The following is a 25,662-nucleotide window of genomic DNA, read 5'->3' on the forward strand; positions in this document are numbered from 1 at the left end:
GGCTTATTATCTATCCCTCTCCTAATGGTCCCTAACATTCTGGTCACTTTTTTGACTGCCGCTGCACATTGAGCGGATGTTTTCAGGGAACTATCCACTATGACTCCAAGATCTTTCTTGAGTGGTAACAGCTAATTTAGACCCCATTATTTTATATGCATAGTTGGGATTATGTTTTCCAATGTGCACTACTTTGCATTTATCAACATTGAATTTCATCTGCTATTTTGTTGCCCATTCTCCCAGTTCTGTGAAATCTATTAGTTACATCCTAAGCTGACTGAAGAGTTACAATCTTGAGTAATTTAATTTCATCTGCAAACTTTACCACCTCATTGTTTATACCCCCTTTTCCAGATCATTTATGAATATGTTGAATAGGACTGGTCCCATTACAGATCCTTTCAGGTCCCTGCTATTTACCTCTTTCTGTTGTGAAAACTGACCATTTATTCTTGCCCTTAGTTTCCTATCATTTAACCAGTTACTGATCCATGAAAGGCCCTTAAGTCTTACCTCATGACTGCTTACTTTGCTTAAGAGCTTTTAGTGTGGGATCTTGTCAAAGGCTTTCTGAAAGTCCAGGTACGCTATATCCACTGGATCGCCTTATTCACATTTGTTGACACCCTCAGAGAATTCTAATAGATTGCTGAGGCATGTTTCTTTACAAAATTATGTGGACTCTTCCTAAACATACTGCGTTTATCTATGTCTGATAATTCTAATTTCAACTAATTTGCCTGGTACTGAAGTTAGCCTTACCAGCCTGTAATTGCCAAGATTGCCTCTGGAGCCTTATTTAAAATCAGTGTTACATTAGCTATCCTCTAGTCATCTGATACAGAGACTGACTTAAGCAGTAGGTTACATACCACAATTCTGCAATTTCTTCAGAACTCTTGGGTCAGTGCTATGTGGTACTCGAGTCTTATTGCTGTTTAATTTATCAGTTTGTTCCGAAACCTCCCCTATTGATGCCTCGGTCTGGTTCAGTTCCTCAGATTTGTCACCTAAAAACAATGGCTCAGGTGTGGGAGTCTCCCTCACATCCTCTGCAGTGAAGACGAATGCAAAAAATTCCTTTAGCTTCTCTGCAACAGCTTGTCCTCCTTGAGTGCTCCTTTACCTCTTTGATTGTCTCATAGCCCCACTGATTGCTGGCAGGCTTCCTGTCGCTGATGTCCTTACAAAAACTTAACAGCAAAAACATTTTAATCTTTTGCTAGTTGCTCTTTACGTCCTTTTTTGGATTACCTAATTATGCTTTTACTCTTCCTTAGGTCTTATGGTCTGAAGAATTATGTTCCTTTTTATTTTCCTCATAGGATTTTACTACAATTTTAAAAGGATGTCCTTTTGCCTCTAAACACCTCTTTTATTCTGCTGCTTAGCCATGGTGGCTTTTTTTAATTTGTGGGGGTATACATTTCATTTGAGCCACTATTATGGTATTTTTAAATAATTTCCATGCAAGTTGCAGCATTTCACCCTTTGATGTTCCTTTTAATTTCCATTGTTGTATGCAGTGTTGAATCTGTGTTGGTCCCAGGATATTAGAGAGACAAGATAGGTGAGGTAATATCTTTTATTGGACCAAATTCTGTTGGTGAACAAGACAAGCTTTGAAGCTACACTGAGATCTTCAGGTCTGCAAAACATATTCTGGGCCCTGGTGTACACTACAGAGTTAGGGCTACTCTACACTGGCAACGCTAAAGCACAGCCATGGCAGCACTTTAACGTGGCTTGTGTGGTCGCGGCCAGTGGTAGCTGCAGGGGTGGTGCCTGTGGACAGGCAGGGCCGGCACTTCCACTAGGCGACCCTAGGCGGTTGCCTAGGGCGGCAGGATTTGGGGGGGTGGCATTTTGTTGCCCTTGGCAGAAATTCGGCAGCGGGGGGTCCTTCCGCTCCGGGTCTTCAGCGGAAATTCAGCAGCGGGTCCGTCACTCGCTCCGGGACCCGCTGCCGAAGTGCCCTGAAGACGCGAAGCGGAAGGACCCCCCGCCGCCGAATGCTCAGAGGAGGAGCACTGCCGCCTAGGGCGGCAAAAACCCTGGCACTGCTCCTGCGGACAGGGCAGCATGCAGAGCCACCTGGCTGTGCCTCCACGTAGGAGCCAGAGGGGGGACATGCTGCTGCTTCTGGGAGCTGCTTGAGGTAAGCGCTGCCTGGAGCCTGCATCCCTAACCCCCTCTGTCCCAGCCTGGAGCAACCTCCTGCACCCCCAATGTCTCATCCCCAGCCCCACCCCAGAGCCCGCACCCCCAGCTGGAGCCCTCCCCTCTCCCCCCCGCACCCCAGCCCCTGAACTCCTCATTTCTGGACCCACCCCAGAGTCTGCACCCTAACCCCCAATTCTGTGAGCATTCATGGCCCGCCATACAATTTCCATACCCAGATGTGGCCCTCAGGCCAAAAAGTTTGCCCACCTCTGAGTTAGACTGACATCAACTGTTGCTGGCTTTCAGAAGCTGTCCCACAGTGCCCGACACTGACAGTTCAGTTGGTGGAAGTGCTCCTTGTGAGGACACACACTGCCAACACAAGGAGCAAAGTGTAGACATGCACAAGAAATGTAATTACTGCAGCAACTGTATGCTGGCATAAATTAGGTTGGCTTAATTTTGTAGTCTAGATATGCCCTGAGCATCACAGCTAAATACAAGGTGGAACAGATTGATTAGCATAGGTAGTTAGTACATATTCCAAGGGACCATTCAAGGTGGAGTTAATAGGCCACTCCACTTTGAATGGTTCCTTAGAATACGTGCTATCTACCTATGCTAATCAATCTGTTCCATCTTGTATTTAGCTGTGATGCTCACCTTTCCCAGACCAGAAAAAGAGCTCTGTATAGCTCAAAATCTTCTCTCTGTCACCAACAGAAGTTGGTCCAATAAAATATATTACCTCACCTACCCTGGAAGCGAGACAGATGGGAATAAAGGAGTGGGGGTTGACATTACCGTATCTGAGGTAGAAGCCAAACTCAAACAGCTTAACGGGACTAAATCAGGCAGACCAGATGATCTTCATCCAAGAATATTAAAGGAACTGGCGCGAGAAATTGCAAGCCCGTTAGCGATAATTTTTAATGAATCTGTAAACTCGGAGGTGGTACCATTTGACTGGAGAATAGCTAATGTGGTTCCTATTTTCAAGAAGGGGAAAAAAAGTGACCCGGGTAACTACAGGCCTGTAAGTTTAACATCTGTAATATGCAAGGACTTGGAAAAAAATTTTGAAGGAGAAAGTAGTTAAGGACCTTGAGGACAATGCCAGTTGGGACAAATTACAACACGGTTTTACGAAAGGTAGATCGTGCCAAAGCAACCTGATCTCCTTCTTTGAGAAAGTAACAGATTTTTTAGATAAAGGAAATGCGGTGGATCTAATATACCTCGATTTCAGTAAAGCGTTTGATACGGTACTGCATGAGGAATTATTGGTTAAATTGGAAAGGATAGGGATCGATATGAAAATCCAGAGGTGGATAAAGAACTGGTTAAAGGGGAGACTGCAGCGGGTCGTACTGAAAGGTGAACTGTCAGGTTGGAGGGAGGTTACCAGTGGAGTTCCTCAAGGTTCGGTTTTGGGTCCGATTTTATTTAATCTATTCATTACTGTCCTCGGAACCGAATGTAGGAGTGGGCTGATAAAGTTTGCGGATGACACAAAGTTGGGAGGTATTGCCAATTCGGAGAAGGATCGGGATATCCTGCAGGGAGATTTGGATGACCTTGTAAACTGGAGTAATAGTAATAGGATGAAATTTAATAGTGAGAAGTGTAAGGTTATGCATTTAGGGATGACTAACAAGAATTTTAGTTATAAGCTGGGGACGCATCGGTTGGAAGTAACGGAAGAGGAGAAGGACCTCGGAGTCCTGGTTGATCGCAGGATGACTATGAGTCGGCAATGTGACGTGGCCGTGAAAAAAGCTAATGCGGTCTTGGGATGCATTAGGCGAGGTATTTCTAGTAGGGATAAGGAGGTGCTGGTTCCGTTATACAAGGCACTGGTGAGACCTCATTTGGAGTACTGTGTGCAGTTCTGGTCTCCCATGTTTAAAAAGGATGAAATCAAACTGGAACGGGTACAAAGAAGGGCCACTAGGATGATCCGAGGAATGGAAAATCTGTCGTATGAAAGGAAACTCGAGGAGCTCGGTTTGTTTACCTTAACCAAAAGAAGACTATGGGGGGATATGATTGCTCTCTTTAAATATATCAGAGGGATAAATACCAGGGAGGGAGAGGAATTATTTCAGCTCAGTACTAATGTGGACACGAGAACAAATGGATATACACTGGCCGTCGGGAAGTTTAGGCTTGAAATTAGACGAAGGTTTCTAACCATGAGAGGGGTGAAGTTTTGGAACAGCCTTCCGAGGGAAACAGTGGGGGGCGAAAGACCTCTCTGGCTTTAAGATAAAGCTTGATAAATTTATGGAGGGGATGGTTTGATGGGATAAAGTGATTTTAGTCAATAGGTCAATAATGTGCCATCGCTGGTAATTAGTAACAATAGTCAATGATGGGATATTAAAAGTTACTACAGAGAACTTTTTCCAGAGGGTCTGGCTAGAGAATCTTACCCGCATGCTCTGGGTTCAGCTGATCGCCATATTTGGGGTTGGGAAGGAATTTTCCTCCAGGGTAGATTGGCAGAGGCCCTGGAGGTTTTTCGCCTTCCTCTGCAGCATGGGGCAGGGGTCGCTTGCTGGAGGATTCTCAGCGATTTGAAGTATTTAAATCATGATTTGGGGACTTCAACAGCTGAGTCAAGGGAGAGAATTATTCTAGGAATGGGTGGGTCAGCTTTTGTGGCCCGCATCATGCAGGAGGTCAGACTAGATGATCATAATGGTCCCTTCTGACCTTAGAGTCCGAGTCTAGAGTCTCTCTAATATCCTGGGATATCCTGCCAAGTGCTGCTACAGGTAACAGTTACCTTTTCTTTAGTAGCTTTTCCAGTCCAACAAAATATCTTGAAATAAAGACTATTGTATTAATGAACAGAAATGATGTTTAGCATAAAATGAGATTGTAAACTTCTCAGAGAACTGAGCCGCTTCAACTGAAGTCAATGGAAAGATTGTCATTTGTGTCTTTCTACTGTGTGTTTGTACAGTTTCCCCACAATAGGGTCCTTATCCTGATCAGGCCTCTAGGCATTACTATCATGCTAATAAAGTTATTATTAATGTTTGCATACAAAAGTGTCTTGTCAGAGCCAAGGCTCCTCAATGACTCCTTATTTGTTAATTGCTCTGAATCCAGCAATTATTAGTATGAGTTAAGTGATTGATATCCATTGGTAGTATTATGTGGTGGTTTATTTCCTGTTCATGACTTGAAGCTATTGCATAAATAAGAAATTTCTTCCTATAGGCTATGGGCATGTTTGGTTCTGAGGAAGACACTTTTTGTTGAAACACTAGCTATATCTTTTATGTTAATTATCAGTTCTATTTATTATTTATTTTTCTAATAAAGTATTTATTCACTTAGAAATACTTCTGAGGTAGTCTGGGTATTTTGAATTGGGGTGCTGTTTTCTTTGTAACTTGAATATTCAACTTATTATTCCATTTTATGGAACTGGAGAAAAGCCTGAATGAGAGATTGCAAGAGAAAAGGAAAGAAAGGAGAAATGCTGAGTGTCATTAATGTGCAAATGATATTGTCAATTGTGATCAGAGATAATGTAGGCAGAGTATAAAGGCAAGAGGAGGAGACTAAGAACAGATCCCTTGGGGACACCAGCTTAGAGAAGATGTAAGAAAAAACGGTTATTATCCCAGTATGATGTGAAAGATTTCTTAGATAAGTTGGAAGAAACGCATTGGAGATCCAGTCAGAAAAAACATATGTGCCAAAGTTATAGAGATGTGAGGGATCCACAGTGCCAAAAGGAGCTAAGTCAAGGAAGATCAGAAAAGAAGTGAGATATTGGAAATTCGATACAAGTAAGTCATTAATAATTCTAGGGAGGATTGTGTTGGTAGAATGTCCAGGGCAAAAACTGGATTACGAAGGATCAGGACTAGAATGCTGGGCATTGTGAGGAAGAATTTGAAAATAGGCAGCCCAACCCAAGAATTCAGAATGTGAAATGGTCTTGAGCTCTCAATTGTCAAGTAAGATATATCCATAAGTCTGATACAAGTTTATTTACAGGGGATCAGAGTCCTGGGATGCCAACTCACATTGTAACAGCCAAGTCAGCAGAAGCTATTTGTACAGCTTTTGGAGTGGTAGCCGTGTTAGGCTGTATCAGTAAAAAGAACAGGAGTACTTGTGGCACCATAGAGACTAACAAATTTATTTGAGCATAAGCTTTTGTGGGCTAAAACCCACTTGATCAGATGCATGCAGTGGAAAATACAATAGGAAGATATATATACACAGAGGACATGAAAAAATGAGTGTTGCCGTACTAACTATAACAAGAGTAATCAGTTAAGGTGGGCTATTATTGGCAGGAGAAAAAAAAATTTTGTGGTGATAATCAGGATGGCCCATTTCCAACAGTTGACAAGAAGGTGTGAGTAACAGTGTGTGGGGGCATAAATTAGCACGGGGAAATAGGTTTTACTTTGTGTAATGACCTATCCACTCCAAATTAAGCTTGAATAAAGACTGGGAGTGGATGAGTCATTACACAAAGTAAAACCTATTTTCCCCTGTTACTCACACCTTTTTGTCAACTGTTGGAAATGGGCCATCCTGATTTCACTACAAAGGGTTTTTTTCTCCTGCCGATAATAGCCCACCTTAACTGATTACTCTCACCACAGTTAGTATGGCAACACCCATTTGTGTGTGTGTGTGTGTGTGTGTGTGTGTTTTCCACTGCATGCATCCGATGAAGTGGGTTTTAGCCCATGAAAGCTTATGCCCAAATAAATTTGTTAGTCTCTAAGGTGCCACAAGTACTCCTCGCTCTTTTTCTTTGTACAGCCTCATCCTGATTTCACCTACATGGGTATTTATCATGAGTAACCCCATTGAAGGTAGTAGATACATTAGTGCAAAAGTAGTGAGAGAGATGCTAATCAGGACTTAGGGTTAAACTCTGCTGTCCTTTATGACCATGTGAATTTATAGTAACTCCATTGAAATCAGTTTTATTCTGGATTTGGGAAGTAGTGAGTGGAATCAGGCCTACTAAATTCTTAGCAGGTATTTTATTATCCTTTTCTATGTGATATAACTATTATATACCAATATTTGTTGATAGTATATGTATGGAAATAATCAACTCTTTGTTATGTTATGTCTTTCAGCCCAAATACTTATAGAATATTTAATACTGATATACCAGAAGTAAACATGAGAATAGAAAAGATCAACGGTGAATGTATACCTAAAAAGAATAAACAGTCTTTCCAGCACTCATATTTACCAGAGTGGCGCAATAATCCCCAACCACATTATGCAAAATTAATTAACACCAACGTAAGGTTCTTAAATGAACCAATATACTATATGGAAACAGAAGGCACAGTGGCTAAAAAGGTAGGACCATTTTGCATTATCTTTCAAATTAAGGTCATATTCTAAATAATATGTACATGTATATTGTATAAAATAACTCAATTAACTAATCCTAGGATCTGAATGAACCCCTCACTAGTAAGGAAATCGAGTATTACACCTTAAAATCTCTGCTTAACTTACTCTGTTGTGCCCAGGTATTGCAGTATATATGCCATGTAAAATCATTCACTGTGTGAGGATACTTGTATTAGCCAGGCACAAAGTGGCAAGTTGCTAAACTCTGATTGTCCTTGCTTTTGTAAGTTTGTCAGATTCTTGGATTTACTTTAGCACACTGTAGTTTGTAATTTAATTTGATTCTTTTTGTATACTAGTATTAAAAGAGAACAGTGATCCTTAAAAAGGGTGTTTGTATATCACATTTCTATGGCTACATCTACACTTGTGGCGGCATGCAGAGTGCAGACGCTGCATGCCCAGCTAGCGCAGGTATAAATAGCAGTGTAGACAGTGAGACATAGCTTAGAGCAAGGGTTCTCAAGACATATTTTGGTGGCCTCAGAGTGCGGCCACCAATTTTTGCTGGTGGCCGCTCTCACGATTTTTCCTAAAATACTTAATTAGCTTTAGGAAAAAACAAATAAATATGCACATAATATATGTCCAAATCCATTGTAATTTATTTATTGCTAGCTAGTAAGTCTGTTTGTGAAAAGTGATATTAACAAACATAGAAGTATCACTTTTCACAGCCCTGGCAAGCCTGGGGACAAATGAAGCCTGGGCTGGGGGAGGCAGCGGGGGGCTGGAGACTGAAGCCCCACAGCCAGAGCCCGAAGCCTGTCAGCCAGGGGACAGGGCCTCGGGATGGAGCTTGAAGTTGTGCAGACGGAGCCTGTTGCCCCACCAGCCCAGGGCTGAAGCCCAAAGCCTGAGCCTAACTGCCTCTGGGAAGGTGAGGAACTCACTGCTTGCTTGCTCCTACAGCGTTGTCCCCCAGGTGTCTCCAGGGGGGACAGGGCACAACCCCTGATGGTGGCCCCAGCAATCAATACCAAGGCAGTGCATCCAGGAGCAACGGAGAGGGGAAGGGGCCGCTACTTCCCCCACCCATCACAGCCCAGGAGGCTGTGGCCGCAAGAAAAGCCCCTGGTGGCCACACATGACCACAGTGGCTGCATTTGAGAAATGCTGGCTTAGAGTACAGTGCTCTACAGGCCTGAACCCCCAGGATATAGATCTAAAATAGCTCTCTACACACCCAAGTAGTGCCTCCCATGTCCACACGGCTATTTTTAGCAGTGTAATGTCCCACTGCCAGAGCCTTTCTCCACAGTAATAAAAGGCTCCAGCAGCAGGTAAAGGCTGCAGCGGGGGGGAGACTCCCTGCTGACAGAGCCTTTCTCTGTTGCCTCCCCCTTGCCGGAGCCTTTCCTTGACACAATGAGGGGGGAAGAGAAGAATTTCAGTGCAGGACAGAAGAAGGGGGAAGAAAGATGCTGGATGTCAATGGAGTCATATCAATCAAACTTCAGACTAGGCTGATTTTTCTCCTATTTAGGAGTCAGAATGTGCTAAGCAATAGTGGGAGTAGAAGGGAGGGGGGGGAGTTGAAAACTTGTGGAGGACTGAGGGAGAATTGGAGAAGCATTCTATCAATACTTGCTTTATACCTAAGTGTTTGGATAGACAGACATTTTTCTTCCCTTTGACTTTAAAGCATCATTGGTGGCCAAGTGGGGAAGCATGTGTATATCATTATAGTCCACCTTACGACAGACAGAGCACACAAAGAAATGATTTCCAGAAGCCAACCTGTACATTGTCTTCTCCAACTAAATACAGCAGTAAACTACAGCCTTCCTGTGGAATAGGTAAGAACCTGTAGGGAAGCTCTTTTTTTCCCCTTCCCCTTCTTCCCTCCCGCCCCCTCCCCCATACACCAAGTTAGGTGTAGTTTTTTTTTCTTCTCTCTATTTAGAATAAACAATAACAGGTAATTCAGGTACTTTTGTACAGGATCTTTTGCTGTCTGACTTTGGATCAAGTTTTGATCTCAATTGCACCAACGTACTTTGGAGTAACTCCATTAAAGTCAGTTGAGTTAGTTGCATTGTTGTAAATCCAGACTAAGAGCTGAGTCTCTATCTAACTACCCATCCATCTTTCTTGCACTTATCATTTATGATGTCTGAACACTTGGTAAATGTTGTCCATTTAATAACAACCACTGTATATAATACATCCTATTGGCTCCCCCTCTTCTGTAGTTTGCAAACAAATGCAGATTATACAAATTATTGAAATGTCTAATTTTTAAATATAGCTGGAGAGTGAATTGCAAACAATCCTTGAACTATTCCCATCAGTTGTAAATGTATTTGGTATTCATAATTGTTCTCCAGATATTTTGGGTGAATACTTTTGATCAGAAAGAAGCTGTTTGCTCTGACTGTTCTCCCTTTGTTTTGTGGTTGGTCACCTAAGTGGCGGTGTTTCTACTCATTGAATGTTCTTTTGTTAAAAAGATTGCCAGGTAAAGAATGAATAAGATTGAAAATTGTCTGAGCTGTGCCCCAAACAGGTGTAAAGTAACTCCCTTACCTTTCCCCCAGCTGTGTTGTAGAACAAAGTAATAAAAGTGAACCTTCACCAAATTTGTTAAAACTGCCCAAGTGGGAGCTGAACCTCCATCATGCAATGTTATAATAGTGACTGGAACTTCAACTCTGGCAACAGGGTTTCTTAGGATTCTTACCCTCCATAAAATCAAATAGAGAGGCACAGGGCCGGCTCTAATTTTTTGCCACCCCAGGCAAAAAAGAAGAGAGCCGCCCTGCCGTACCCCCCCCACCCGCGAGCGCTGACGAAATCCCCGCCCCCAGCACCACGCCCCCCGAAGCCCCGCCCCCTCCAAGTGCCACGCCGCCCGAAGCCCCCAGCCCCCCTCCGAGCGCCGCACCGCGCCAGCCCCCGCCGCCTGAAGCCCCCGCCCCCCTCCGAGCACCACGCCGCCCGAAGCCCCCACCCCCACTCAGAGCGCCGCGCCGCCAAATAAAAAAAAATAAAATAAAAAATTGAGCGCCACCCTGCCCCAAGGTGTGGCCCCAAGCACGTGCTTGGTCGGTTGGTGCCTGGAGCCGGCCCTGGAGAGGCATGAGGCATCCAGCAGTGTGCATATATGTGGGAGGGGCCTGGAGTGAGCTAACTAGCCATGATATCTGCATTAGTAATAGTCTCGTGCCTCGATGTCTCTACATGCTCTGTTGAACTGTGGTACCAGCAAGCAGGGCTGCCCTCATGCTACTGTGATAATTCATTCAATAGCAGCTGCCGTGCTGCATTTTCTGATTCCATACATATTTCTTCTAAGGGGGCAACTTGTCCTCAGACCAACACCCTTGTTGGATATGCCAGGATTGTTGCTTACCACTTTCTGATATCCAAGAATACTGCAATGACAAGAACTTAGCAACAGTCATGAAGAATAGTAGTGTCAGTGTACTACTTATGAGTTACATGGTTCGCCACCAAAAAATGATTTATCACTATAGTGACTATTTAAATGTCAGAAAACATGACCGAATGCAACAAAGTATTTTCTGTTTAACAACCCAGCATTTTTCTTCTACTATTATTGGTACAGTTAGTGAAATGATATCATTGAAATAAAAATATATTGGCCCAGATGCTCTGCTGTACTGAGTTCCCACAAGCCAACAGCGAGCCCGGACATGGACAATTTTTAAAATGTGGCAAGGGGACTACCCAGTTGGAGAGTTTAACTGGTTCCTGTTCTCTGTGCAGCCTGAGTAGCACAAAGAGAGTAGAACAGGCCAGAAAATCTTAGGTTTATGTAGTGCTGAAAAACTCCAAAGCATTGTAGCTATTGTATGCATAGGTGTCACTTCTCTACCTGGCATTAAAAATGGGAACAGGGGCAAGCACAGCTCGCCTTCTCTGTTAAAAGCAGAGGAAAAATTCCCTTTCTTTGATCTAGCTTGAGACAGTGCTGCACACTTGGGGCTCTCTCCTCTTTGGTTGGTGAGGGCGGCTCACTCAGCAAGAGAATCTGAAGTCAGAGCAGTAGAAGCTGGTAGTTGGCTGGGCAGAATCTGGTGCTCACAATCTTTTTGGCAGCCCATGCAGTAGCAACAGCACCTGAGGGAAGAAGCTGTTCCAGTTCCCTATATATTTCCTCTCCTCTGAAGCAAGATTTATGCCCCTGCTGACTCTCCTCCTTCAAAGGTGAGGGAGAAAGACACCTGCAACTGCTGGCTTTCTTCCGCCTATGGGGAAGCATAGAGAAGTAGCACATAATACATATATTCAAAATCTTTTAAATCCCTGCAACTTTCAACCTATAGGAAATGGCATCAGGTATTGCAAACTGTTGGAGGCAAGAAGCTGCCAAACCTCCAACTTCTGTTTTAGTTTCTGGTACTCATTCTCTATCCTTGTCAAGTCTAAACTCTTGCATCTGTTGGAATAGGGGTAGGAGGAAAATGGAGGTGCTGCTGTGTGTCGTGCATGCAAACACACGCACACACGTTCTTTTTGGCTGGCTATGTACCTGCTTGAGATGTGAATTCCTTTAGGATACATTTCTTGTCCCCATTCTCTTCTCTTTGCTGCATTGCATCCCCAAGTGTTATCAAAACCCATGATGGCATCCACCAGAAGTGGTGAGTTTCTCTGACTAGTTTGAACTACTTTAACCCCTGTTCCCTACCATTGTAGTGCATTCAACTTTGGTGTGGAACAGTAGCTATATTACAAAGCACAGCAATGTAATACAACCTTTCAGGAATGGAAATGAGAATAGATAATATATCCAACGGAAATGGCAAAGGCACTCTAATTTAGATAGGCATATTGTTATCACCACATTAGAATTTGACCACTAATGCCCCTGTTATTGCAAAAAAGCACCATGGGTGTTTTGTTGACTATAGATGCTCAGGACCTCAGTTTTAGTGTCCACCCAAAAGAAAGAAAGAATCTCCTCCTAGCCTTGTGTTGGAACTGTGGTATCCCCAGCACTGTGGATGTTCCTGGAGTTGTTCTATCCAAATAGTGACCACTTGACCATACTTAGCTTATAAGAGCTAAGATCACAGCCCAAGATGGTATGACTGAAGTAATACAATTGACCAAGTGCTCTTGGTACTTTTAAATTATAGACTTAATTTTAATACCATGATGTTAAGTTGACAGATAGCTCCTATCATTATGACAGCTTCAGTTTTTTGATTGTGTAGACAGCTCTGCACTGAATCCAAACCCCAAAGTAAATCATAAATTTATTTTAAAAATCTTTTAAAGGTTACTGTGTATAGTTTAGCTTGTGTGATGGAATATCTGAGAACAGAGTCTCTGCTGCATACAGCTTCTGCTGAGAGGACCTTCAGGGAGCCATTTAGAGCTCTCCCCAGCACAAGTTAGAAGCAGCCTGGGGAGCTGCTCAAATTTACACCAGCCAACTATGATTCCCCATAACTAGCTGGGGACTGCTGGAGCTTTCCAGCCCAAGGCCTGGAACTTGTGGGAATTTTCTGCTCCCAGGTGGTGTAAAGGGACCAGATCAGGACAGAGAATCTGCCCCACTGCATTAGTAAAATAACGTACACTTTCTTCAGTTCCAAGTGGTAGTGTCCAAACACAAATATTAAATGAAAAATGAAGGTGTTATTTTATTATTAAGATACTCCACTCTTAAGCGTAAAAGACAATAAACAACTAAAGGCAACAGAGCTTAGATTAAACGTTTGATCGTGGGCCCTGCTTCATTTGCTTTTTGTCCCTCCAAAGTGGCCCTAAGCTTGGTGGGTCTGGTCCTTAGAGAGCAAAAATGAATTCAATAGTTGTGTGTTAGACCTTGTCTACACTAACAAGTTTTATCGACAAAGGTTATGTCGACACTCAAAAATTGGCCTAATGAAAATCAGAATATCATGTTCACACTTACTCCCTCTGTCAGCAGAGGGCGTCCACAGTTGGGGCACTATATTTGATAGTGTGAGCAATGCACTGTGAGTACCTATCCCACAGTCCGGCTTGACACCTTCTGTCCCTAGGTGTTGCAATCCACTCCGCCTTCCCGCAGCGCATCTTGGGACCGGGCTCAATGTGCCATGATGCATTGCTTTCTGTCCCAGCACTCCATGGGCTTCCAGCATTTTCCGGCATTTTTCAACGGCTCTTCTTTGCTGTGCACCCTGGTATCTTTGTGAGAAGGGATGGATCCTGCACTGCTCTCCTGTGCTTTGTTAACTTCATAAAGACATTGTGGATGGCAGTGCAGTTAATCGTAAAGTTCCTAACTGAAAAAGACTCCCAGTCTCCTGACATGCTGCGTGATATGGATAGGAGCAACTTTAGATTGCTTTTGGTATTCACAGAACAGCTGCATAGGGTAGATCATCGCTTTTGGACTCAAGAAACAAGCACCGAACGGTGGGATCATATCGTCATGCAGGTGTGGCATGACGAGCAGTGGCTACAGAACTTTCGGATGCAGAAAGATACCTTCCTGGAACTGTGTGCGGAGCTCGCCCCAGCACTGCGGCGCAAGGACACCATAATGAGAGCTCCGCCCTATCGGTAGAGAAGTGTATGGCAATCGCTGTGTGGAAGCTAGCAACTCCAGACTGCTACCGGTCAGTTGAGAATCAATTTGGAGTCAGGAAGTTGACTGTTGGGGCTGTGTTAACGCAAGTGTGCAGGGCAATAAATCACATCCTGCTACGAAGAACTGTGACTCTGGGAAATGTGCGTGAAATAGTGAATGGGTTTGCAGAAATAGATTTCCCTAACTGTGGAAGGACAATAGATGGCACACACATTCCAATTTTGGCACCAGACCACCTTGCAACGGAGTATGTCAATAGGAAGGGGTACTTGTCCATGGAGTTGCAAGCACTTGTGGATCACTATGGGCGTTTCACTGACATCAACATGGGGTGGTGCATGATGCATGCATCTTCGGAAACACTGGCCCGTGTAGAAAGCTACAAGTGGGGACTTTTTTTCCAAACCAGAAGATTACAGTGTGGGATATTGAAATGCCCGTAGTGATCCTGGGAGACCTGGCGTACCCTTTACAGCCGTGGCTCATGAAACCTTACACGGGACACCTGGACAGCAGTAAGGAGCAGTTCAGCAACAAGCTGAGTAGGTGCCTGATGACAGTTGAATGTTTCTTTGGCAGATTAAAGGCACACTGGCGATGCCTTTATGGCAGGTTAGCCCTTAATAAGGATAATATTCCAATGGTCATAGTTGTGTGTTGTACGTTGTATAATCTCTGTGAAGCTAAGGGTGAAAGGGCTATCAGAGGAGCCCAAAGAGGGACCCTTCAAATCAGGGAGGCTTTGAGGCAGCACTTTGAAAATGAGAAGCAGTAATGTATATCTCTGTGTTTGGTGCTGCAATGTTACATTATATATAGTTTTCCTAGGAAGTAATGGTGACATTTGGGCCTTACATTCTAGCAAGCACATGAATAAACTGCCTGAGTATGTATTGGTAGTGCCTGCTATCTCAATTTGTAGAAAACAAATAAAGATGAGTTACCATTAAAAAACTTTGCTTTTATTGCACAAAAAACAGTACACAAAAAGATGCTTGATGGGAAGGAAGAAACCAGGGAAGGGCAGACTTTCAGAGCTGTGTGTTAGATCCAGCTATAATTGTGAAAGTTGTCTGAGTGGGTGGAGTGAAGGGGAAACCAAGAAGTCCCGGAAAGTGGAAAGGAATGTGCGGGCAGAGTTGGAGGAGGGGTGGGGGAGAAACGGCATGGAAAAGAGTTCTGAATGTGCTGCAGAGGAGGGTGGGCACGGATCTACTCAGTCTGCAGCATTATTAAGGACCTCAGCATCTGCGTTTGTTAAGGACGCTACCGAGAGGATGATTAAAGCAAACTCCTGATTCTCTTTTCTGTCCTGCCGTTCGGTTTCCCAGCACTTCTTGCATTCCCTTTCTCTGCATTGGAGCAGTGCAGTACCTCCCGAAACATGTTGTCTTTGCTGCGTCTTGGGCACTTTCTTATCTGGCGGAGATGCTCGGCTGGTGTGGGGGTGGTGTTCCTGAAGGCCACATCTGCTGAAGCACAAGGGACAGTGCACAGAAGCAGGATTGTTAAATTCACACACAGCTTTGAAACATTTCAGTTAAATACACCTTTTGCAACATAACAACCATGTTCTCACTGACCCTTTGCAAGCACAAAACTCTGCAAACACCCAAAGCATGGTGGGGGGTGGGGTGCTCCACATGGGGAAAAGAACATGCACTCTGCAAGGATTGTGGTACAGCTGACTAAGGACAAAAATTTAAAATTCTCCCACACTCTTCCACAGGTGGGGGTCATTCTAGCAGATATCTCACTGCTAAGGGTAAGCAGGGAAACCAGGGTACATCTACTCCATGCTTGTGGCTTCCAGCCTGCTCTCTATGCTGCTTGCCTGCGTGCCTCTTTGGTCCCTGCAGAAGTGATTGCCGAATGGCACGTGAAAGTTTCCTACAATGGGGGAAGGAAAAGAGCTGCTCTGCCATGGAACCTGCCGTAGAGGATTACCAAGTACCTCCAGGAAACTTTCCTGGAGATCTCTCTGGAGGATTCCTGTGAGATCTCGGAATGCATCAACACCCTGTTCTGACGTACTGATTAGCTACACAGAGAAGTGTCCAGCTCACAGAAACACATCCAGCATCCCACATTTCTATGCCCTGAACCCACCTCCGCACTAACACAAGCCACATCCACTTACCAGGAGTCTCATCTCCTGTTTCTTGCTCGCCGGAGAGCAACTGCTGAGACTGGCTAGACAACTCTGGAGTGGAGAACAGTTCTTGGCTGCCTGTCCCACTGGCATCTAACTCCACCTTTTCATTAGTTACTTCGTCCTCCGGGTTTGGTCCTCTTTCCACCGTCTTCAGGCCCACTGAAGTATCTATCGGGCTCTTGGCGGTGGAGGTGGGGTCACCACCGAGGATAGCGTCCAGCTCCTTATAGAACTGGCAGGTCTTAGCAGGAGTGACGGTTTGCCTCCCTTACCTTATGATATGCCTGCCTCAGCTCCTTTATCTTCGCTGTGCACTGCAGTGTGTCCAGATCATAGCCTTCTCGCACAAGCCTCAGGAAATGTACCTGTAGTATCCCAAATCCTATGGCTCAAGCGCAGCTATGACTGCACAGCCTCCTCCCCATATTCTGAGCAGGAGAGTGTTTGCTGCTATAACCTGCCATGGTCACCTGGGAAGATGCGATGAGACCTCTCCATGCTGAGCCAGCAGGAAATGGAATTTCAAAAATCCCTGGGGCATCTAAGGGGAAGGGGCAGATGGTCGTTTACTTGGCTGCAGGGCAGTGGAGTTCAAATTGCTGACCAGAGTGGTCACGATGGATATTATAGGACACCTCCTGGAAGCTAATTAAAGTGATGAAATCAAGCGTGGTGTCTACACTGGCACTTGTAGACAAATTTAGAGGAAAAAGATTTGTCTCTTGTCGGGGTGTTTATATTTTGTCGCCGAAACAGGGTATTTTTGCTGACAAAAGTCGCATCACAGTGTGTACACATTCATTGTTTTGTTGACAAAAGACAGCTGTTGTCGACAAAACTTTGTAGCGTAGACAAGGCCTTAGTGAGTGAATATAGCACAAACTCTTGAGGTAGTAGACTTTGGGTAACATTAACTTTTACAGAAGTGCCTAAAAGTGACTGAAGAGCCTAAGTCCCACTTTCAAAAGTGACTTAGGCATTCGGTAGCCTAAGTCCCACTGAAAGTCATCCATCCTTTATCGCATGACTGTTTGTTGCTCTGTCTGCCATACATTACTGCCAGACTATGCTTCTACTTTGTCTTCATTCAAATGAAAAACTCACTTCTGTGAGGCCCACAAGAAATGAATTTAGAATTTGAAACACAACAAAATACAAAGCCATCTCCACCATTAGATTTCACAGTACTTCCTGAGTGAAATCCTAGCCCTTTTGAAATCAATGGAAAAACACTCCATGACCTCAGTCGAGTCAGGCTTTCATCCCTTATCCTGCGTGGGCCGAGTTCTGAGCTCACACCACTGTTGATCAAGAATAACTCCACTGAATGCAACAGAGTTACTACTGGTGTGAATGGGTTCGGAACCAGGCACTGCAAGTCTTCCCTTTTACACTTTTTGTAAACTTTTTGGGGCAAAGGCTGCCTTTGTTTCTTGTACTGTAGTGCTGAGCATCATGTTTGAGTTAAACAGTTTTAAAAAATTAATTTCCCTGTCTTTTTATCACAAGGCTTTGTCCTTGCATTAGCAGCTTCTGCTCCCTTTTGTATACAGACAAATCACAAGGATGTCTGTATTAGCAGTGCTTTAACAATAAAAGGTTACACAGGTTTTATATCAGTGTAAATTCATTAAAGCCAATGGAGTAACGCTGCCATCACACCAGTGTCACAGAGTGGAGGCTTGGCCCCATTATTTATTATTGAACCTTCTCTCCTACCCCCTTCATTTGCTAAGATGCTTGATGTGTAGGGGCTCCCTTCAGTCCCAACTTTGAGAAGCAGCTGGCAGAACCTCACTGTGTAAGCCTCAAAGAGCAGAGTGGGAAACCAACACTTCAGCCACTTTCACTGCTGAGGTGGTTGTGTTAAACAGCAGAGCAGCATCGGAGCTGGTGCATGGAATGCAATCTTCTGCTAGAGAGAGGGTCAGGCGAGGTAGGGCATTTAATGTGGCCTGAAGAGCCAGTGTTGGCAGAAACCTCTCTCCTTCCTGGGGAGTGCCAGTACCTCTGCTTCTCCCCATAGGTGGACCTAGAGTTCTGCCTTCAGAATACTCCTCCTGTATATTTAAATACAAATAATGAAGCAGTTTATTTTGGATGATTGATTGTGGGGATATTGCTCACAAACCCAGATCATCTAATTTCACATCATGCCATTCCATTAATAAGGAAAGTGATGGTTTCCATGTGTTGGCATGTTTGCCATTTTGAGATTGAGCCAGTTGTCTTTTGGCATTCAGGCGTCTATAAGTGATGGAAGATTATGCCTTGGAATTGGTGTGTTAAATGGCTCAATTCCTTTAAAAGGTTATAAATGCTGAGAGATTCTCTGGGAAGTAATGTACGGTTCCTTTCTGTTTGACTTTACAGAGATTAAAAAATAGGGGGGGATTTTTATGCGTATCTCAGTTTTGCCACCTAAAAGAATAATAATAAAGCTAGCGTATTCCTACGTGTTACATAACTGCACTAATTGTTGCCTATTGAGCTTTGTAAGGATTCTCCTCCTTACACCGCCCCCTACAGCTATTTCAGCAGCTAAGGTAGTTGAAAACAGCGATTTTTGGCTATAATTTATAACTTTGGAGCTAATTTGTCCTGTTTGTGAATTTTATTTGTGTACACCTATTTACACTCGCTGAGGATCTAACTCAAAGACTCCATCAAATGACTGTCAGGCATGTTATATTAGGATAGCTCACAAACCCAGAGCAGTAGATGGTTTAGTATTCTAAAACTTTGTCTAGGCATTTTACTATGGCAGTATCTGAGCACCTTACAGAAATACTATGGTCATCCTCATCATGGCCCTTATCCCGCAGAATGCTTACACGCATGCAACAGAACTACTTACCTGCTTAAAGTTAAGCATATCTGTGTTTGTGGGATCAGATCACATGTTGCTAAATTACAAGCGAGTCTTAAATTTGGTTCTCTTCTCTTCTTTCACATGAAGAAAAAAATTGGGATGATTATTATTATTGAGTTTTCTACTGGAATATTATAGAATCTATTATGAATCTGCTTTTGTTATCTAATATTCAAGTAGAAAACTCATGAACTAATATCACTTTCTTGAATTTATTGATAGACTTACTATGCTGAACCAAATTATTTGTGAATAATTCATCAATTTACAGAAATAATTTGTGAATATTTGACAAACATTATTGATCACCTATAGAGGTGGTCAAATACTGAGAAAAATATTCACTAATTTATTTGAGGATTGACAAGAAAAAAAATCAGTGGAGATATTCATTTGAATTATTTGGCCAATTCAAATTCTACCTTATCACTAGAAAATGCCACTGTTCAGGGTTCCAATAAAAATATTCCATCCATATTTAATTGACCAGAAATTAAACATTGAGATAATCTTCTTTTTTTTTTTTCTTTGCAAGAAATTCTACAGGGAACTAATATAACCTTTGCTCAGTTGTAACAAGAACACAATCTACAGAATTAAAAATGTTATTCACAGCTTCTGTCACATTTTATATGAATGTGCTTCTGCTATTTTGTATTCCAGTAATAAACTCATGAACTAATGTAATTCTTTATATAAGTTTATTTTTCAGACTTACCATAAAATCTTCATTCATAGAATTCCCAGATCCAGTTTTGAAGTACTTAAAGTGGAAGCTAGATATGCAGTTCATACCTATATTCTTTACCTGAACAGACTGCTGGTGCATTACACAGAAAATAGTATAGCAGCTTGTAATGTGCCCCAGTCAATCTTAAAATCATGGGATCTGAGGATAGCTACAGATGTATTTGTGGGGGTGCCTGTAGTGAGGCATCGTGGCTTCCCTCTGACCCAGAAGAGGAAGAATCCCCCTCTGTGCCCAGGTGGGCGGAGTCAGACCCGCCTCATCCCTCCCACTGGAAGTGGATAGGCGGGACAAGTAGTATAAAAGACGGAGCCTCTAACTCAGTTGGGTCTGGAACAGTGAGGGAGACAGATGCATCCTGCTTGCTCCAGGCTGCTGACTTTGCTGCAGAGCCCAGAGATGCCATCCTTGCAGAGGAGCCTGTGTCTGCAGGGCAGCTGATGGGACTGCTGCTGGCCACCTACCCTGGGGAGATGGAGGACACCCCTTTGATCCAGATACAGCCCCAAGGAAGGGGAGGAAGTGGCCCAGGGGCAGCCGACTCCAGTCTGGCTGTAGTGCTGCCTGAAACAGTCAGTGTATTGCAGCTAGATTCCCCACTGACCCAGTGGTGGACCACTCTGCCACTGTTAGGGCCCTGGGCTGGGACCCGGTGGAGTCTGGTGGGCCTGGGTCCCCCTAGCCCCTGCCACCCCACCCTTAGGGTGGCAGCCTCCCTACTGTAGGCCAGGTGGCTGGTGTTCGCCTACCATCTGCCAGAACTAGAATGACCGGCTACTTGCTAGCTCTACCCTGCTTGAGAGCTGGAGCCCATAGAGTGGTGTTTGCTCTGCCTCTGCCTAAGGGCCCGGAGCCTATAGACTATTTGGGGTTCAGCCCCACTAGACCGGTCAGGATGCTAAGGCCTGGTCTGCTAATTTCCTCCGAAATTTGGCAGCGATCATGACAATGTAGTGAGGTGGTGTGGCCTCCCTCTGACCCAGAAGGGGAGAGATGACTGCAACACCACTACATGCCCCACAAATATATTACAGACACTTTAATGCATATTTTTGCAATTGTCCTAAAGTAACATGTTTCCAGGCTTCTTAAGTGAAATGTATCAGAAAAATAATGGTAATATTTCTATAGCTCTTTTCAACCAAACCCTCAATGCACCTTACAACCACAATGACAATTCACAAAGCTTCACAACATTTCTGTGGGGAAGGTGGGTATCATTACTCCCCCTTTGTGGCTAGGGAAACTGAAGCACAGGAGGTTTAGGGTGGCCAGATCACCCAGGTCAAATATCGGGGGCGTGGGGGGGGGAGCGGGTCGGAAAAAAAAACAAACCCTGCTCCACAAGTGCTGGAGGGAGGCCCTGGAGACATAGGGGGAACGCGGTGCCGTGAGCAGGCAGGACTCAGTCGGGCAGTAGGGACAGTAGGGGGGTGGCCCGCAGGGCCAGGTGATGGCTGTTCTCCCCCTCCCGGGCAGCGGGACTCGGGAGCAGCCACTGCTGCAGCTTCCACTGCTGCAGGGGGAGGAAGCGGCTGATGGCCAAGCTCGGTGGCTGCAGCTGTGGCTCTGGCGCCCGGGCCCGAACCCCCCGAGCCTGGGCCTGCTGTGGCGACCCAGCGCACACGCTGCGCGTGCCCAGCCCCTGGCTAGTCGCATCTGGGCTGCTGCCCAGCTGGTGCAATCCCGCGGCGTCCCCGGAGTGGGGGCAGCAGGCCCCAGCCCCTCCATCCTGTTCGGGTCCCACAGGGGAACAAACGGGGCTGGGCTGCCAATGCCTCCGCCCCGGGCTGCCGCGGGATTGCACCAGCTGGGCAGCCAGCCCAGACATGACTGGCCAGGGGCTGGGCGCAGTGTGCACGCTGCTGGATCCCCGCAACAGGCCCGGGCTCGGGGAGTTCGGGCCCTGGGCGCCAGAGCCGCAGCCGCTGAGCTTGGCCATCGGCCGCTTCCTCCCTCCGCGGCAGTGGGAGCTGCAGCAGTGGGAGCTGCAGCAGCGGCTGCTCCTGAGTCCCACTTCCCAGGGGAGGAGAACAGCCACCGCCTGGCCCCGCGGGCCGCCCCCCTACTCTCCCTGTCACCCGACTGAGTCCTGCCTGCTCGGGGCCAGGCCGGACTCTCACCCACAGCACCGCTCTCCCACTGCATCTCCGGGGCCTCCCTCCAGCACTTGTGGAGGGAGGAGGAATGGTGAGCCTGGGGAAGAGGCGGGGATTTGGGGAGGGAGCCAATGGGGGATGGAGGGGACAGAGTCGGGGTAGGTGAGGGGGGTGTGAGCACTTCCGGGCTCCGGAGCATTTGCTTGTTTGTCCAGTGTCCCAACCTAACATCGGTCGGGACTTGGGACAAACAAGCAAATATTGGGACAGTCCCGATAAAATTGGGAAGTCTGGTCACCCTAAGGAGGTTACATATCCTACACAAAGTCACACAGCAAAGCAGCAACCAAGCAAGACTCCCAGCCCCAAGTTTTAATCACGGAAACTGCTCCCTCAAATAGTGCAATTGATTCCTCTTCAGAATCCTTTGAGTGCTAACTTGCCACTTTTAACACATCAGCAAAATGTAATACTGTTAGCTTATGCCAGAACAATGTACTGCTAAATGCTAGCTGGATCCTAACCCTCCAGTAACTAAAAACTAGTTGAAAGAGTTTGCAACTTGCAAAAAAACTGGAAGATTAATTTTACAAAGTGGTCTGCCTATTGATCTAAACTTGATATATCTGAAAGGCACTTAACCATAGACTCAAAATCCACCTTATGCTGATCTTCCAGAACACATTATTGACCTCTGTTTCCATGTCTACTCAGTGATGTATCTTGTTTCCTCAAATATGATTCTACCAAAACTCAGTAGGTTATCATCTTTGTGCCTGATTTGCCCTTTGCCTCTGTTTGGTGCCCGTGAACACGGTTTGCACACTGTGTTCATGTATTCTGAGTTAGGCCTGGTGTACACTAGAGGGGGGGATCGCTCTAAGTTACGCAACTTCAGCGCTGTGAATAACGTAGCTGAAGTCGACGTACTTAGATCTACTCACCGCGGTGTCTTCACAGTCAGCTGACGCTCTCCCGTCGACTCCGGTACTCCACCAGGGCGAGGTGGAGTCGACGAGAGAGCGCTCAGCAGTCAATTTATTGCATCTAGACTAGATGTGATAAATGGACCCCTGCTGGATCGATCGCTGCCCATCGATCCAGCAGGTAATGTAGGCAAGGCCTCAGGGTGAATGTATTGATGTATTCATTGGTGTACTGACATTTTTGGGTACAATTTCCTCAGCGTATTTATGTGAATTTTAGTGTTCATGAGCAGTGCCCTGCTAACAGCACCGGAGACTCAATTTCTCTGTTTATCCCTAGAACAGATACAGCATTGGCAACATTAGCATAAACTTGTTCACACTTCCCTGCTAGTGTGCTTGGACAATGACGAGAAGGGACCATCTCTAGGGTGGAGAGGATAGTTCAGCCCCCATTTCCCCCCTTATTCCTTGCCTGCCCTCTTTACTGTTTTCCTTTTAATGATTAAAGACCCAATCCAGCTCCCGCCAAAGACCACGGGAGTCTTTCCATTGATGTTAGAAGGAGTTGATCAGGCCCTTTATTGTTTATCATACAGTTATAATTTAAAATATCCTCCATATGCGTTGTGTTCTCTTATGAGTATATCCAAGTAAAAACTGGATGAAATAGAAGATGGAACATTAGCAACTTCAAACATCTTGGCACAATGGGAAAATATTGGGTTCTGTTCCCAGCTGTCCACTGACTTGATGTGCAACAAAGATCCTAGCCAGCTCACCACTCTGCCTCAGTTTCCTCATCTGTAAAATTTTGATTTTTGAGGTAATTAAACAAAAAGTGCTATATAAGAGCTAAATGTTATTAATAGGTAGGGCTAATTAACCAATTGTCTTTAAATTTTTCTTAACACAAAGAATAAAATCATTTTTAACTTATACCCTTTAAGAATAATTGAATTTCCACCAAATTTAGGTGATCCTTGATCCTGTAGCGTATAGCATGAAGTCCATATCTGCCCATATGGTACAAGTCATATGATAAGGATCTTTGCTGTAAACATAAGATTTCAGCTCTGATGCCATATTCAGTGTTTATTTTCAAAATGTGTGTCCTAACTGCTGCAGCAATTTAGATCTGTTAACACTGTGCACGTATGGTCTATATTTTTCAAAGGTGACTAGTGATTTTGGGTGCCCAATTTGGGATACCTTTAAGGAGCCTCATTTGCAGAAAGCATGAAGCATTTGTTCCCAGAAAATCAGGCCCCTTTAAAGTGTATCAAGTTGGGCACTCAAAATCAGTAGCCCTATTTGAAAATTTAGGGTGTGCTTAATTGAATTATGCTTTAAAATTATGTATTTATACTGTACACATGCAGCATATTTTAGTATAGCATTTTAGTCTGTGTCATGAAGTAGTAACTGCAAATGTATTCCACTTAGCTTGGACAGAATACTGTCATCTGGATTGAAAACTGGCTAAAAGATTTTAAATAAAGAGTAAAATTAAATAGCAATATATCAAATTGTGGGCAAGTGTCTAAACAGCTACCCTGAGATCTTGTCTTAGTACTCTGGTGCACAGGAGGAGTTTACAGCATGCACTTTTTTTTTAAGAAGGTGCTGACTGCTTCCTGGATGTGCCAGGCCCACTCTGTGTTTCAGTGTGAAAAGGGGCAGGTCCATTTTTTCCCCCTTGTGGGGACTCACAAGGGGAGGAAGGCTTCTTTGCATTCCCTCCTGACACCCACCCACAGGCAGGCCAGTTGCAATCTGTGCCCAAGATTGTTCTTGTGATACAGAATTATAACTTCACTTGGGACTTTTTAATATTAAGCACTAGAAACTGTATTGTCAGGAACCGTCCTGTACGTACTAGGTGATCTAACAAGTGTTTTCTATATCTGACTTTGATAATTCTTATACTCAGAATGCCATTCCCATTTCTATTTGTCTGGCTTCCATTGCCACCTCATCCAAATCACTCATTTCAAAACAAAACAAAACAAAACACTTATGCAGCATTTCCTATGAAAAATGAGTTCGTTTCCACTCAGAAAAGCCTTGAATCAACATGATGTATGTATGCATCTAAAACTGAGTCCATACTGTCATGAAACTAATTCATGTCCCTCTTTGCCCCTCCCTTTCCTGATATATGTTACATCTTCACTTGTCTGTCAAGCCCATCATTTATTTTTTAAGCAATTCAGGACAGGCATCTGTCTTCCCCCCCCCCCCCTTTTGTGTTTCTGTGCAACATCTAGTACATTTGTGAGTGCTGTTCAACAGTGATTCTGTGCTGTACAACATGAGGCCACACCATACATCATTGCCCTGATTTTACAACAATATTGTTTTTTTTTCCGTCAGTTCCACTTGCAATTCCTAGAACATCAACAAGCCTTCCCAAAATTTTACAGGAGCGGATCTCCTTTATTCATCAGTACAATGCCAGAAAATCTCCTAATGAACCCATCCGAGGAAAGGTAAGACAATGTGCATCCTGTATGATTAATAGCGTGCAGGAAGCTGGAGGAGTAAGTTTATTCACAAACTTCCGACTAACTGTTTTAAAAGTAAGAAATATTGTCTCACGCTTTAGAATTGCCAGGATTTATTAAAAAGTGTCATTAATATTATAACTTAAACATGTCATTCTGTATTTATGTGCATCATAACACTGTGGTTTCTGGCACCTATAATAATAGATAAATGC

At 44.4% G+C, this 25,662-nt stretch overlaps 1 protein-coding gene across 2 annotated transcripts in view; it reads left to right on the forward strand.

The window, feature by feature from the left end:
* The window catches only part of C3H2orf73 (chromosome 3 C2orf73 homolog), a 46,627-nt gene that overhangs the window by 16,785 nt on the left and 4,180 nt on the right, over positions 1-25,662 (forward strand). For both annotated transcript variants that reach the window (XM_054024237.1, XM_054024236.1), the window contains 3 exons: positions 7,296-7,527; positions 9,230-9,383; positions 25,317-25,432. In XM_054024237.1, the coding sequence (XP_053880212.1) occupies positions 7,342-7,527; positions 9,230-9,383; positions 25,317-25,432 (456 nt within the window). In that variant the 5' untranslated portion in view covers positions 7,296-7,341. The remainder of the gene's footprint in view (positions 1-7,295; positions 7,528-9,229; positions 9,384-25,316; positions 25,433-25,662) is intronic.

This window comes from Malaclemys terrapin, chromosome 3 (genome assembly GCF_027887155.1).
Source record: "Malaclemys terrapin pileata isolate rMalTer1 chromosome 3, rMalTer1.hap1, whole genome shotgun sequence".
NCBI classification, from domain to species: domain Eukaryota; kingdom Metazoa; phylum Chordata; order Testudines; family Emydidae; genus Malaclemys; species Malaclemys terrapin.